At 56.4% G+C, this 11,901-nt stretch overlaps 3 protein-coding genes across 3 annotated transcripts; all 3 read left to right on the top strand.

Moving 5' to 3' along the window:
* Nucleotides 1-1,958: 1,958 nt before the first annotated feature.
* Nucleotides 1,959-3,677, top strand: LDBPK_330240 (hypothetical protein, conserved; the record flags this gene model as incomplete). The annotated part of the gene is made up of 1 exon (XM_003863800.1): nt 1,959-3,677. One exon carries the CDS (start codon nt 1,959-1,961, stop codon nt 3,675-3,677), a length of 1,719 nt encoding a protein of 572 aa, XP_003863848.1.
* A 1,303-nt stretch (nt 3,678-4,980) lies between these two features.
* Nucleotides 4,981-5,751, top strand: LDBPK_330230 (hypothetical protein, conserved; the record flags this gene model as incomplete). Its single annotated transcript, XM_003863799.1, has 1 exon — nt 4,981-5,751. The coding sequence occupies one exon, from the start codon at nt 4,981-4,983 to the stop codon at nt 5,749-5,751; it is 771 nt and encodes a 256-aa protein (XP_003863847.1).
* A 1,835-nt stretch (nt 5,752-7,586) lies between these two features.
* On the top strand, nt 7,587-10,331 carry LDBPK_330220 (hypothetical protein, unknown function; the record flags this gene model as incomplete). Its single annotated transcript, XM_003863798.1, has 1 exon — nt 7,587-10,331. One exon carries the CDS (start codon nt 7,587-7,589, stop codon nt 10,329-10,331), a length of 2,745 nt encoding a protein of 914 aa, XP_003863846.1.
* Between the last annotated feature and the right edge of the window lie 1,570 nt (nt 10,332-11,901).

The raw sequence follows: 11,901 nt of genomic DNA, 5'->3' as shown, positions 1-11,901 counted from the left end.
TGTGCCGTCCAGGCAGGTGGGCCTGGAGCCGCTCGCGCCGCGCGCACGGGGAGTATGGAGCGGAGGAAGGACACGAGGCGCCCGCTAGACGCACGCCCGGATGCGACGGCAGAGGCCCCGCCCTAGACGGCGAGGATTTCGCTGTGGTGCAGCAGAGGCCGGCGAGCTGTGCCTGCATGCGCGTATTCGTTGACTTGTTCCGGGTGTAGAATGGACACGCTCAGAACGCAAAAGCCTCCTGTGTGTACTTGACCATTTTTTCTCCTTTCCGCTGGTGTTGTCGCCGAACCTCATTGGATGAGAAAGCTCCGTGATGCGCGGTCGGCGATGCCTTTGTTGTCTGCCCACGTGCTTGAGGAAGTCGCTGTAAAGGGCTTCGCGGTTGCGTCTGAGACTGCGTGTAGGTGCGGGAAGGAGGTGGATCGTGCGGATCTGTGTATAGAGACGGCCATACTCGTTTATGTTCTTTAGTCCTGCTCCTCGCTATTCTCTGCTCCCTCTGTACTGTTTTCCTTTTCTTTATTCTTTTTGACGTGATGCATGGGCGGTTTTTGGCAGGACTTTCGAGATGCCTCACGAGAAACGGTTGTGACTTCGCTTCTCTGTAGTGGCTTTGGAAGCCGCGAACAGAAAAATACTAACGTGAAAATGCCTAGCGAAACGGCAACATTAAATGCAGCAGCGACGCGGAGTGAGAGAGGCGAATGGGAATGCCAGCGCATCACGCCACATTCGTACATGATGCACCTCTTCGCTGAGCGGATGTGCACATGTGGCTTTTCCGACTATTGGACGAGGCCTCTGAGGTATGGGAAGTGAAAGAGACCGCTTTCTTCCCAATTAGCGGGGCTTCGCCGCACTCAGCTTCATCCCCGAACGTCTTGTGAGCTGATTCGCTGCCACGCAAAATGTGATCGGTGGCGAAAAGCACGGTTCCCGTGGTCCTCTCGCGTGTCCCTCCTGCTCCCTCTGTCATTTCTCTTGTGAAGCCTCCGCTTCTCCTTTCTCATTTCTCCGACTCTCTCTTCTTCGCCCATTCCTCGCGCTCCTCTCATCCTTTCCTCTGGGGCCCGTGTGTGCTTTCATCTACAACGACAACAAACAACGTTGTGTCGGAAAACAACAATAATGGGATGCTTTTCCTCGTGTGCGCGTGCTCCTCGGTGTACGCGTGTGTCTGTGGCGCTGTCAACACCGTCACCGCCCGTACAACACGCCCGCACATGACCTTCTATGCTGATCCGACCATTGGTTTGGGGTTGCTGCTCCCTTTCTGCTTTTTACTTTCCTTTGCGTGGCGGGTCGCGCTCTCGGAGTAAACCCGGCGTTCATCGCAGATTGATCGACTCTTGCTTCGTTGCTCTCCTTGTGTGAACTCGCCTCTACTATCTCAGGCTGTCTATACAGCACACGACAGGATCGTTTTCACTAGTATTGTTGCATCCTACCCCTCCTCATCCACTGGCGCACTTTGGCGTGCTGCACACTGCTGCTACTCCCTGGCGCGCAGAGGAATGGCATCGAGACGTTTGCTGTAGGATACCCCAACGTGTACGAGCACCCGCTGTTCTTCACAGTCTCGCTATTGAGCGGCGCCAGTTGAAAGCGGCAGAAAAAGACACATAAAGAAAGTGAAGGGCGGGTGAAGTGTTCTCTTGTGCCAAGGACCGGTCACCGTAGCCGTCGCTCCCCTTTACAAGCAGACCGCTCACCACACCAATAGAGATCGACACCTGCGAGACGACACTTCTTATTTTTTTTTTCTTCGTTGCGCCGCTGCCATCAAATACATCGTGCGGTTGCCGTGCATCGCGGAGGCTACTTATCATCGGCACGAAGCTGCTGTTGCCCCGAGGATAGGATCTCAGACCGCCTTGTTATTGCCACTCGTGCGAGCTTTCAGAAGTTCCCTTGCTCTGCTCGTAGTTTATGCGTGGCTGCTCCACTGACGTGAGGTAATGGTGTGCTGCTGCGAGCGTAGCTGGAGCGACATAGTGGTGGTCACAGCGTTGGTGTGCACCACCATGTACTCCGCTCACAGCTTTTACACGTATCTCTTCCCCAACACACTCGAGGCCCTCGCGACAGCTTTTCTGCACCCGTTCATCAACATGAGTGCCGATGAGTTGCTAAGCAAGGGCAACGCTACCCATTCGACGTCAGGGAAGAACAGCCGCTGGTCGCGCTTGTCGCCGATGAGCATGACAACATTGTGCGGCGTGAGATTGTGGGGCTGGCTGCTCTTTATCACGTCTGTGTTTTTGCTGCTGATGGATATGTGGGCGTACACCATGGCCGTCATCATTCCGCCTGGCCGAGTGCCGGCTGTGTTTCGACAACGTGCGACAAAGAGCGCTTCCCTGGCTCTGAGCACCTTCTACGAGCCACTGACCCGCTCTGATACGCCGGTGGCACTCTACCCATCTGGCAGGACAGGCTTCAGAGCACAAAAGCACGGACGATTGCGGACGTTTGCGGCCGACGCGGCCATGGGGGAGGGCGTTGGCCGGTCGGCTCAGCCGCCAGCGGACGCCGTCTTACCACCGAATCAGCCTCCACATGAGCTGTTCTTCTTCAATCCCAAGGCGAATAGCTACACGAGCGTGCAGAACAACTACCTGAATTTCTGCCCCATGTGCGCCACCTACAAGCCTCCTCGTGCCCATCACTGCAGTCGGTGCAATTGCTGTGTTCTCAAGTACGATCATCACTGCCCGTGGCTGGGCCAGTGCGTCGGCTTCTACAATTACAAGAATTACCTTCTCGTTCTTCTTTACACGTGGCTTCTCACGGCGTGGGTGCTGACGTTGCTGTCGATTGCGCTCACCGTCTACGTGCTCGAAGTGAAAGAAGATCTTTTTGGCCTTGCACCAACGCCGAAAACTACTGCAGCGGCATCAGCAGAAACACCACCACCGCGCAAGGGCCTCGGTGTCGGCGCCAACATCGCCGAAGAGCTGGACGTCGGCCCCCCATTTTTCGGCGTTATGGTGTGCATAGCCCAGAGCCTATTGTTCTTTGCCATGACCACGTACTTGCTGAAGCGACACTTTACGTACGCGCGACACAACATTACCACCATTGACATGGTCATCTACGAGAATGAGCGACGTCTCTTCTCTCACGGAACTTCAGAGGACTCAGATGTCGAAACAGACACGACGACGCCAAGAGGCGATGCGAACCCGGCGACCTACCGCGCGCGAACACTCCGGTCGTACATGCGCCGCAACATTTACGACCTCGGCGTGCAGCGCAATCTCCTACAGATCTTCGGTGACGCGCAGCTGAACAACCCTGGCGAGGACGTCGATGGCAACCCGCTGCCACGGCGGTGCTACACTGACTGGATGGAGAGCGACATTCCACGCCACCGCCACTTTGTGGTACGCTGGTTCTTCCGTCTCCTTCCGACGGCCGCTTACCCGCCGCAGCGGACGTGGGCGCAGATTGACATGTCCAGTCGCTCAGCTAGCAGTTCCATCCACATGTCAGCGCGAAGCCACGCTAGCTACGGAACAATGGAGGGACGGGAGGAAGGCGCTTGCGCAGCCGCGCCGGGCAGGGCGACAGGCGCTTCGCTACTCACCGAGCTAGGCGTGGAGGAGGAACAACTGCTCGGTCTGCGCTTCCCCACACGATCAGCCATGGGTATAGACGTAGGCGAGCAGCCGTGAGTCGGTGGGCTGCGGCTGCTCGTGCGACCAGAGGGGCTTTTCGTGCTCTCGCCTCAGTCGAATAATTCGCCCACGATTCGGGTTGATGTGCGGTTTCTACAAGATGTCTACGCGTATGGGCGAGCATTTGCGTCCGGTGTACGCACATCGCAGGGAGCGGTGCTCAGGGTTGTTGAAGTGTCCTCGAGCTCCCCCGGCATCCCAGCCCATCCGGTACTGCATGATGCGCGTCTCACTCGTTTCAGTGCTGAGGCCTCGGCGCATTGAGGGAGATCGGATAGATGGTTTTTGTGCGTGTGGTGGGAACAGCTACGATTGTAGCAGTTGGCAGTGGTACCTCTGCGTGCCTTTCTTTCGTTCCCCTCCTCTGCGCGTGTATCTCGCGCTTGCCGTTTTGTTGCTCTTTTCCCCTCGCTGCACTCAGGAACTTCACCGTTTAGCTTTCCTATCCACTCCGTTGCTCCGCCTCTGCGATTCTGTCGCCCGCCCCGTCTGCACTTCTCCCCTTGACACCCGTCTATCTGTCTTTCTATCCGATAACGGCTCCCTTATTCAGCCTCCCCACTCCTCTCTCTGTTCCAACATGGCCTTTACGCCGTCCCTCAGCGAAGAAAAGAATGCACGGGAAAAAGAAAGGGCGTGCGACGGATGGCTCTCTCGCTGGCATTCATCCTTTTCTTCCTGTTTTTCGTGTGTGTATGTGTGTGCGTGCGTGTGCGGCATGGAAGGATTGCCTTGTTTCCCTGGACTGTGGCGGTGTAGTGGGCTTTCTCTCTCTCGGTCTGTGCGTGTATGTGTATTCATTGATGTGCGTTTCTGTGCCGATAGGTGAAGGATAGGCTATCACTATGTTGTGCCGACCAAGACGGTCAATGCGGCCAACGCGCGCACATGCACACAAACAAATCAAAAAGCGCGGGCGCTCTCTGCAGACAAGATTTGCGCACAGCCTCCTTTACGTCAGCCTTGCACCAACACATTTTGGTGTATTCGTGTTGTCGCCCAGGCGCACGGCATTGCATGCCGAGCGCGGTGTCAGTTGCCTCGGCATGGGCTTTGCGGCTTGCCTCCTTTCTCTTTACGCTTGTTTTATTGCGTTGGCAGAGGGGTGGGGAAGTGCCTCTCTGTCGTCCACTGCATAGTTGCCGTGGTGGCTGCTTCGTTATCATCCCTCGTTTCCTCGGTGCTTGCCCATAGGCCCGATGATGACGGCATCTTCATCTTTCCCCTCTCACCATGCGGTGCAACCCACCGTTTTTTTTTTTCGGTTCTGTACGCACGCACGCACACGCACACGCGTGCGATGGCAGCATGCGCAAGGCGTGCTCGTGCTTGTGCGTTTTCTCTCTGTGTAGCCGCATTAGGTCTGCCACTCCGAGCACTTGTGCGCATACCGCGGTGCATCAGGCCTTTTTCATCTCCTTCTTGTGGTCAACGCATCTGTTGCCAATTGTTGGAGGCGATGCGTCGCTGCATGATGCGCTGCGTTGGTGCGGCGCCGTTCGCATCGACGCGACGCTTTCTGAGCGATGAGGACCGCTACAAGCAGTTCTCCGACATTCTCTCCAAAGCACGGGTGCCCAACCTTTCTTCTGGACAGGGAGGAGTACCAGAGTTCTTCAACGGCCATTTCGAGCCCGGAAGCGGGCTCATGGATCAGCACAGCATATCGCAGATGCAAAACACACTGCGTGCAAACATGACACCAGAGATGCGCGAAAGCATAGCGTCGATGCTGCAATCGGCGCTTAAAGGCGGTGACGGCATGCCGGGCGGCTCTGTCGGCATGATGGCGTTCGGCATGGGCGAAAATGAGAAGGGGAAGAAGGTGGCTCGGGCTGCAAAAGTGTACTACGACCTCAAGACGGGCAAGATCGACAAGGATTTTGTGGAGAAGGAGCTGGAGCCGGATGACCTCAGTCTGCCTAAGGAGACGGTGGAGGACTACAGCACCGAGGGCGCCTTGGAGGTTGAGTTCGTCGAGGATCAGGGGAAGGCTGATGCCTGCACTGACAAAGCAGAGACCATCTCTGCAGCTGAGATCGAAGTGGAGCCGACGGACACCACGCCATAGCGTGGAGCCAGAAGAGGCGGACCTTTTTTCTATACAGAAGAGGACCCCCCCTCCCCCCCCAGCGAGCGCGTAGGCAAGTCCGTTCCGTGATCTCACGGTATTTTGCTGTGGGGGAGATCCTTACCTGAGACCGTCCCGGCTTTCGCCTTCTTGCTCGGCCTCTTTCTTCCATTTTTGTCGTCATTTCTGCTGCGCCATTGTTGCTGCTCTCAGTCGGCGGAAAACTTCTTTGCCCCTTCCCCTCTCCAGCGCACTTTGGTGCCTGCACCAACGACGGGTACCTTACGCGGCGTGAGGGTGGTGGCTGTTCTGGAGGTCCGTGCTCGAGAAGCTGTGTGACGTCTGACCCTCACCGCCCCTGCTGGGCATTGTTCCTTTTCTTCGTGTTATCTGTTAGCGGAGTTTTTCGCTCGTTGGTGGTGTGCCGCTGTTGCGACCGTGACGGCTCTGTCAGTGAAGGACTGCAAGGACGGGTACACTGAAGTGAAGCACTAGAATGCTATTCGGAGGGGAACCCATGAAGACGAGAAAAACGTAAGGCTCACCTTGATGCGTTCAGGCCCGCTACTTGTGCAGCAGCTGGTGCCCAAGAAACGACAGAGAGACGTGCGCGCTGCCACTGCCATCTGTGAACTCTCAGGCATACTGCTCTGCCCGCTATTTTTCTCTTCTCGCATCTTTCTCGGCGCAGAAGTGGCGCGATGCATGCACCCCAGTTTCGTGAGCGTATGCATATCTTCACCAGTGCCCACTGAGTTTGCGGCTTCTTCGAGTGAGCGGGCAAGACTGCATCCACTTCTCTTTGAAGGTGGCCGCGTTGTTCCAACTACATTTCTCATGTGAATCATGACCACAAACTTCTCCGTTTCCTTCGCATCCTTGTCTCTCCTCTACTCCCCATCCACGCACTCGCCGTCTCTGCCGCTCCTTCTATCGTGCGACTTTCCCACACATCTGTTTGTGCGGGCATTCACCTATGACGAGCTCGATCCACTCCGGCGGCACAGGAACTTTGTGCGTCCAAGCGAAGCCGTGTGCACTCGTGTGAAGAACTGCTTGCACAGCCTTGCCAGTGTCACAGTGAGGCGTTGTGAGATGTGATCATACTAGTCTAAGGACACACCGAGATATACATACCCTAACACACCCTCCTCTATCTCTTTCTGCCTTGCCGACGTATTCTTTCGTTTCGCTTGTTTTTGCATGCATGTCTTTTTCAACCCTCGCATCTCTCATATTGTATTGATTCATTTCACGCCCGTCCTTCTCTCTGTGCCCTCGCCGACTTACGCCCCCACCCCCTGCCCCTCGGCTACGCTTGCTTGCCGTCAGCCTCGATACATCTCTTGCTGCTCCTAAAAGCTCGCTTTTCTCTTCCGTTCCCCTTTTGCACCTCCTCTCGCTACCATCGCACTTCCCTCTATCACTCTACCATCATCATCAAGCCTCGCCGTCGCCACAAGCACAGAGCCATAGCCCTTTGTCAGCCCTATCCTCCCACCTCCTTCGTTATTCAGTTGTTTGGAGAGGGACCCTCCACTCTCCCCATTTCCCTCCCTCGGTGCGCGTGCGTGGTACGCCTGTGAGCTCTCTTCTTTTCGCTTTCTGCTCGACTCTTCTTTTTTGCCCCCCCCCCCTTCGCCCTTCTCCGTGGATAGGAAGCCACGCTAATGTGTACATAGCATCTTGTTGTTGTTGCTGTTCTTGTTTTCGCTCTCCCCCGCCGTCTTCTTCGCCGATTCTCTCTCTTCTCTTTCACTTGAACTTTCCCTTTTCGCTGTTTCAGTTCACCTACTTTTCTCGCCTTCTTCTCTTGGTGCATATCTAACCGACCAATGTTCCTCAAGGCCGAAGATGTGAAGCATATCGTCGCCTGGTTCCTTGGCATACCGCCAGTTATCTTTTACGTAGCGCTGATGGTCGTTTGCAGGCTTCACCAGCGGTGGATAGCCTTCACTTTCTCCGCCGTATCTGCGTTGGCGCTTTTTGTGTGGTTCGTACTGAACTGTGTCTCCATCATTTCCGCCATTTTGTTTGCGCGGTCCAGCATCAATGCCGCGAAGCGTACGATGGAGAACAACGACGGGGCGCAGCGGGGCCCTGACGCAGGGCGTGAGAATTCTCAGACGCATCGTTTCCCCATCAATGCGGATGGGAGCCCCAACACACAGCAGTCGGAGGATGAGGGCGTCTTGTCGAGCATTCTCGATTCGAGCAAGGCCAACGTCAACGCTTTTGAAAGCAGCTCCAGTACGCCGAGCATTCAGGAGAGCAGTTCGCGAACTTCAGTAAACCCTTTGCACCCACCCTGGCAGGCTTCCCCTGCCGTGACCGTTGGGCCTCAGGGATCAGCGCCGCCTCGTGGCGAGCTCGTCGTGGCGCCGCTGCGAGAGACGGGCATGCTGTCGCCGCCGTCATTCCTTGAACATCTTTACACGAAGGACGCGGCTCCAGCCATTTCCGCGTGCCCGCCAAAGAAGCCAAGCAACATGCAGTCGTATCCAACGCAATGCCTCAACACTGACAGAGACTTCAGCGGGTCCGGCGAGCAAGAGAAGTGCACGCCGAAGGATCACGCGCTGTTGCTCGCGGGTAGGTTGCCCACCTCCATGCACACCCCCACAGGCGTCCGGCGCGCATCGGCGCCCTCCACGATCGTTTCCGTCCGCGTTGCCAACCCTTCCAAGCCGTTGCGTGCAGCTTTGATGATGCCTCTCGTCTCGTTGTACATGACAATCATCATCGCCATCCTCGCGCTCACTGGCTCCATCATGTGCGAGTACGATACTCATTGCCTCTTACTGGCATCTCCTGTACTCGGCGTGCCATGGCTTTGGGCAAACCTGTTGCTGATAAAGAAAGCTTTCTATAATACCCCGCATATGCGGCACAGCTTTCACTGTCGCCTGGTGAGCGTCCTCACTCACTGGTTTTTTATGTTGATCGTCTACGTTGCCTCAGCTGGCGTGTTCGGTGTGGCGTGCGCCCTCGAAGACATGTATTGGACCCCGTACAGCATCGACGGAGAGGCAACGCCACGTGGAATTCGTGTGGTGAGCTACTTCGCCCCGATTTTGATTATGCTCAGCATTGGCGTCTTTCTCAACAACCTCAAGGCGATGCTCGGCATCACGTGGGAAGTCTGCGAGAGCGAGATGGTGGTCGACGAGGTGCCTATGGCGACGGATTACCATGAATGTCCACGAGATCATGTGGCGATGCGAGTCCTCACGCCCGAGGTCATGTCACATGACGGCGCCGGTCGGCCGTCGCCCTCTGCAGGTATAGGAAGCGTTTCTGGCGGCTCTTCCGCTCGCACCGTGGGTAACGTATCGGCGGCAGAGGTGCACGCCCGCCTGCAGTCCCACATGATGCCCCCCAACTTTCCCCAGACGCTGCCCGAAGAGACGTGCTCGACTCTGTCGTCGATTGTGCGGTCGCTGGCGGGGGGAAGCCTTTTCATTCCACAAATCAACGCAGCGTCGTCTGCGAAGCTGTCCGTGAGCAAGAGTCTCCTGCGCGGCTCCCCCTCAAGCACCAATGGAAGCTCTGACCACTACAGCAGCTCTCAACCAGCGGCCTTCATGACCTCGGTCCCGCAGCTGAAGACGGTGACAATGCTCTACGTGGTCTACCGTGACATCTACGACGATGACGAAGATGCCGTGTCGAGCGTCTTTAAGGCCTCCAACCAGAGGGGTGGCATGGCTGCCACCCGCAACAAGCAGCAGACGGTGTCGGTCAACTTCGAGGCCGTGATGGAGGCGCTCGAGGACGCCAAGGGGCAAGATAGTGCTGATGCGAACTCCTACGTGCTCACAGCATACGAGGATGCGATTTGCTTGGTGTGGGGACTCATCCCCTTTAGCAGCGAGCCGGTGCTCTTGGCGATCGAGAAAGCACGTAAAATCATGCAAGCCTTCGAGAGTCGCCCGAAGCCGCCGACAAGTTTCAGCAACGCACGGCAGGAGTTGGTCGCGGCTGTGGTGTCAGCCCCACATTCGCTTGTGGGTCTCGTAGGCTCTGGCTCGTGTCGCGGAATCCACTTCTTCAACCCGCGTCAGCACGAGCTGGGGGCTCAGATGCTGCGCCGCGGCCTCGCCATGCACCGCCGTCTCCCTTCCTTGCAGGCCTCCCTCGACGAACCAGAAAACCCATTTCACTGCATCTTGCTGGATGGGCGGTCGTGGAACAGCACGGCAAGCCAAATCCTGGCACGTCCTTGTGGTATCAGCGGGAGCGACCGACCGAAAGCAGTTGCGAAGCAGCCGAAGCAGCGAGGCCTACCGGTCAACGTCTCTTCGAAGTCGACAAAAATGAAGTTCATCATTATTTACAACTTCATGGAGGTGTTGCAAACCATGGAGGAGGAGTGGCATCTCGTGGTGCAGCGGCAGGAGCACCTCGGCTCGAAGTTTAGTTTTCTCTCCGAGGCAGTGCAGCTGCTCCACCAGGGTGACCAGAGCGGCGCACAGCAGGTACTTAAGGGCGCAGTGCAGAGCATGACCGCCAGCAGTGACGCCGACAACATCACCCTCGCCCAGATGCTGCTGGAAGATTTGGATTCCGCAGAGGGATAAGGCTCACACAAGATGTAAAAACAAAAACAAGAACAACAAACAAAGAGAACCGTCAGCACAGATTTGTAAGCGACTCACCACGTATAGCGCCCCTTTTCTGCTTATCTTCCGTTTATGTGCGCTCGAGCTTCTCTCCTTTCTTCTCGAGTGCGGCGTGCGCTTGCGTGCTGGTGTGGCGGTGCACTTCTTGGCCATTGCCGATTTGAGTATTTCTTCCCTTTCTTTGCGTGCGTGCGACTAGGGTTGTTTGCTTCACGTGAGGGTTGGCCACAGCGCCGGCCACTGTCACTTTTTCCTGGAAAGAAGACACGCGATAACTCCAAATGCACCTCACATTAAACTGGCGCAATGGAAACAATCCACATACACACGTGCACACACAACACACTTCTTTCGTTTTACCTTTTCGTTCGCCCTCCCTCCCCCTCACTGGCCAAGGCCTTGTAACCCCCCTTCACGGGCGAAGGTCTTGGCACCTCTTGCACCCCCGTTCTTTTTCTCCTTTTTTTTTTCACTGTTCCCTTGTCCCTGGCAAGAGCGGTGCGGTTTAGGCAGACATCGAATCAGGAACGGCCGCGGTGCAAATACAGCCATCAGACACTCATATGTACAGCGAAAGGAGGCTGCGGCATCCTTGCATGAAGCTATCACGCTGAGCGTGGCGCTATGGAGATGTGCCCCGGCCTCCTGCAGAGAGAACTGGACCAACGAAGACACAGAAAACCATGTTTTGCTGTTACTGCGCACTCGTTCTCCCTCCTCATGGCTCTTCGCATGAGCCCTACAACGGCGGAGGATGAAACACTGTCACGAATATGGGCGCATGTGCAGACGCTACGAGCCCGTCGCATGCGCTTCTCATTTTAGTTTCTCTGTATTCGTTGTGCCCTGGAATACAAGAACACTGCTGACAAGCTTGAAAAGTCTGTCATGCCAAAGTAGCCCGATTCAACTGCATCGGTGGCAGATCTGATCACCGGTCGCAGACACCATGCCGACATCCCTCGAAGCCGCGATAAACGATGCCGCTTGCTGAGAAAAGAGGTTCATAGCGACATCCGTCCCGCACCAGAAGAACACAGCTGCTGAGCTTACGCGACAACCGGCAACAATCCTTGCTCAGCTGCGTAAGACCGCATGTCCGCACTTTGGATTCTTGCAGCGCCGGGTGACTGGCAGCGACTGCAAGGAGTACAGGTGGTGGTGCCGCCTCCTACTGCGCTGGCTCTGTGATCCCCCTCCCCTGTAGAACTCCCGCCCCCGCTTGTTATGCTGTGAGAGTGCCCAGCCCAGCGTGGTGTCCGATGTGTCACGCGAGGTTTGCCGGTTGCTCGTGACGTGAAACACACCGCATTTCGCGCTGTGATCTTCAACGCAGCGGCCTGATTAGGCACATCTCAAACGCGCTGCATGGACTTCCCCCCTCGTGTGTCTGGGGCTGACCCCTATGCCCCCTCAGAGCGACGAGCTGTGGGTTTTCTGTGCGCAGGCACATGCTTGTCCACGGGCCCCCAACATTTGGCACACCGACTTATGCCAGAAGCATGTGAATGCAGAGGAGGGTGGCGCT

The sequence above is a fragment of the Leishmania donovani genome, chromosome 33 (assembly GCF_000227135.1).
Source record: "Leishmania donovani BPK282A1 complete genome, chromosome 33".
NCBI lineage: Eukaryota > Euglenozoa > Kinetoplastea > Trypanosomatida > Trypanosomatidae > Leishmania > Leishmania donovani.
This window is presented reverse-complemented; position numbering and strand designations above follow the sequence as displayed.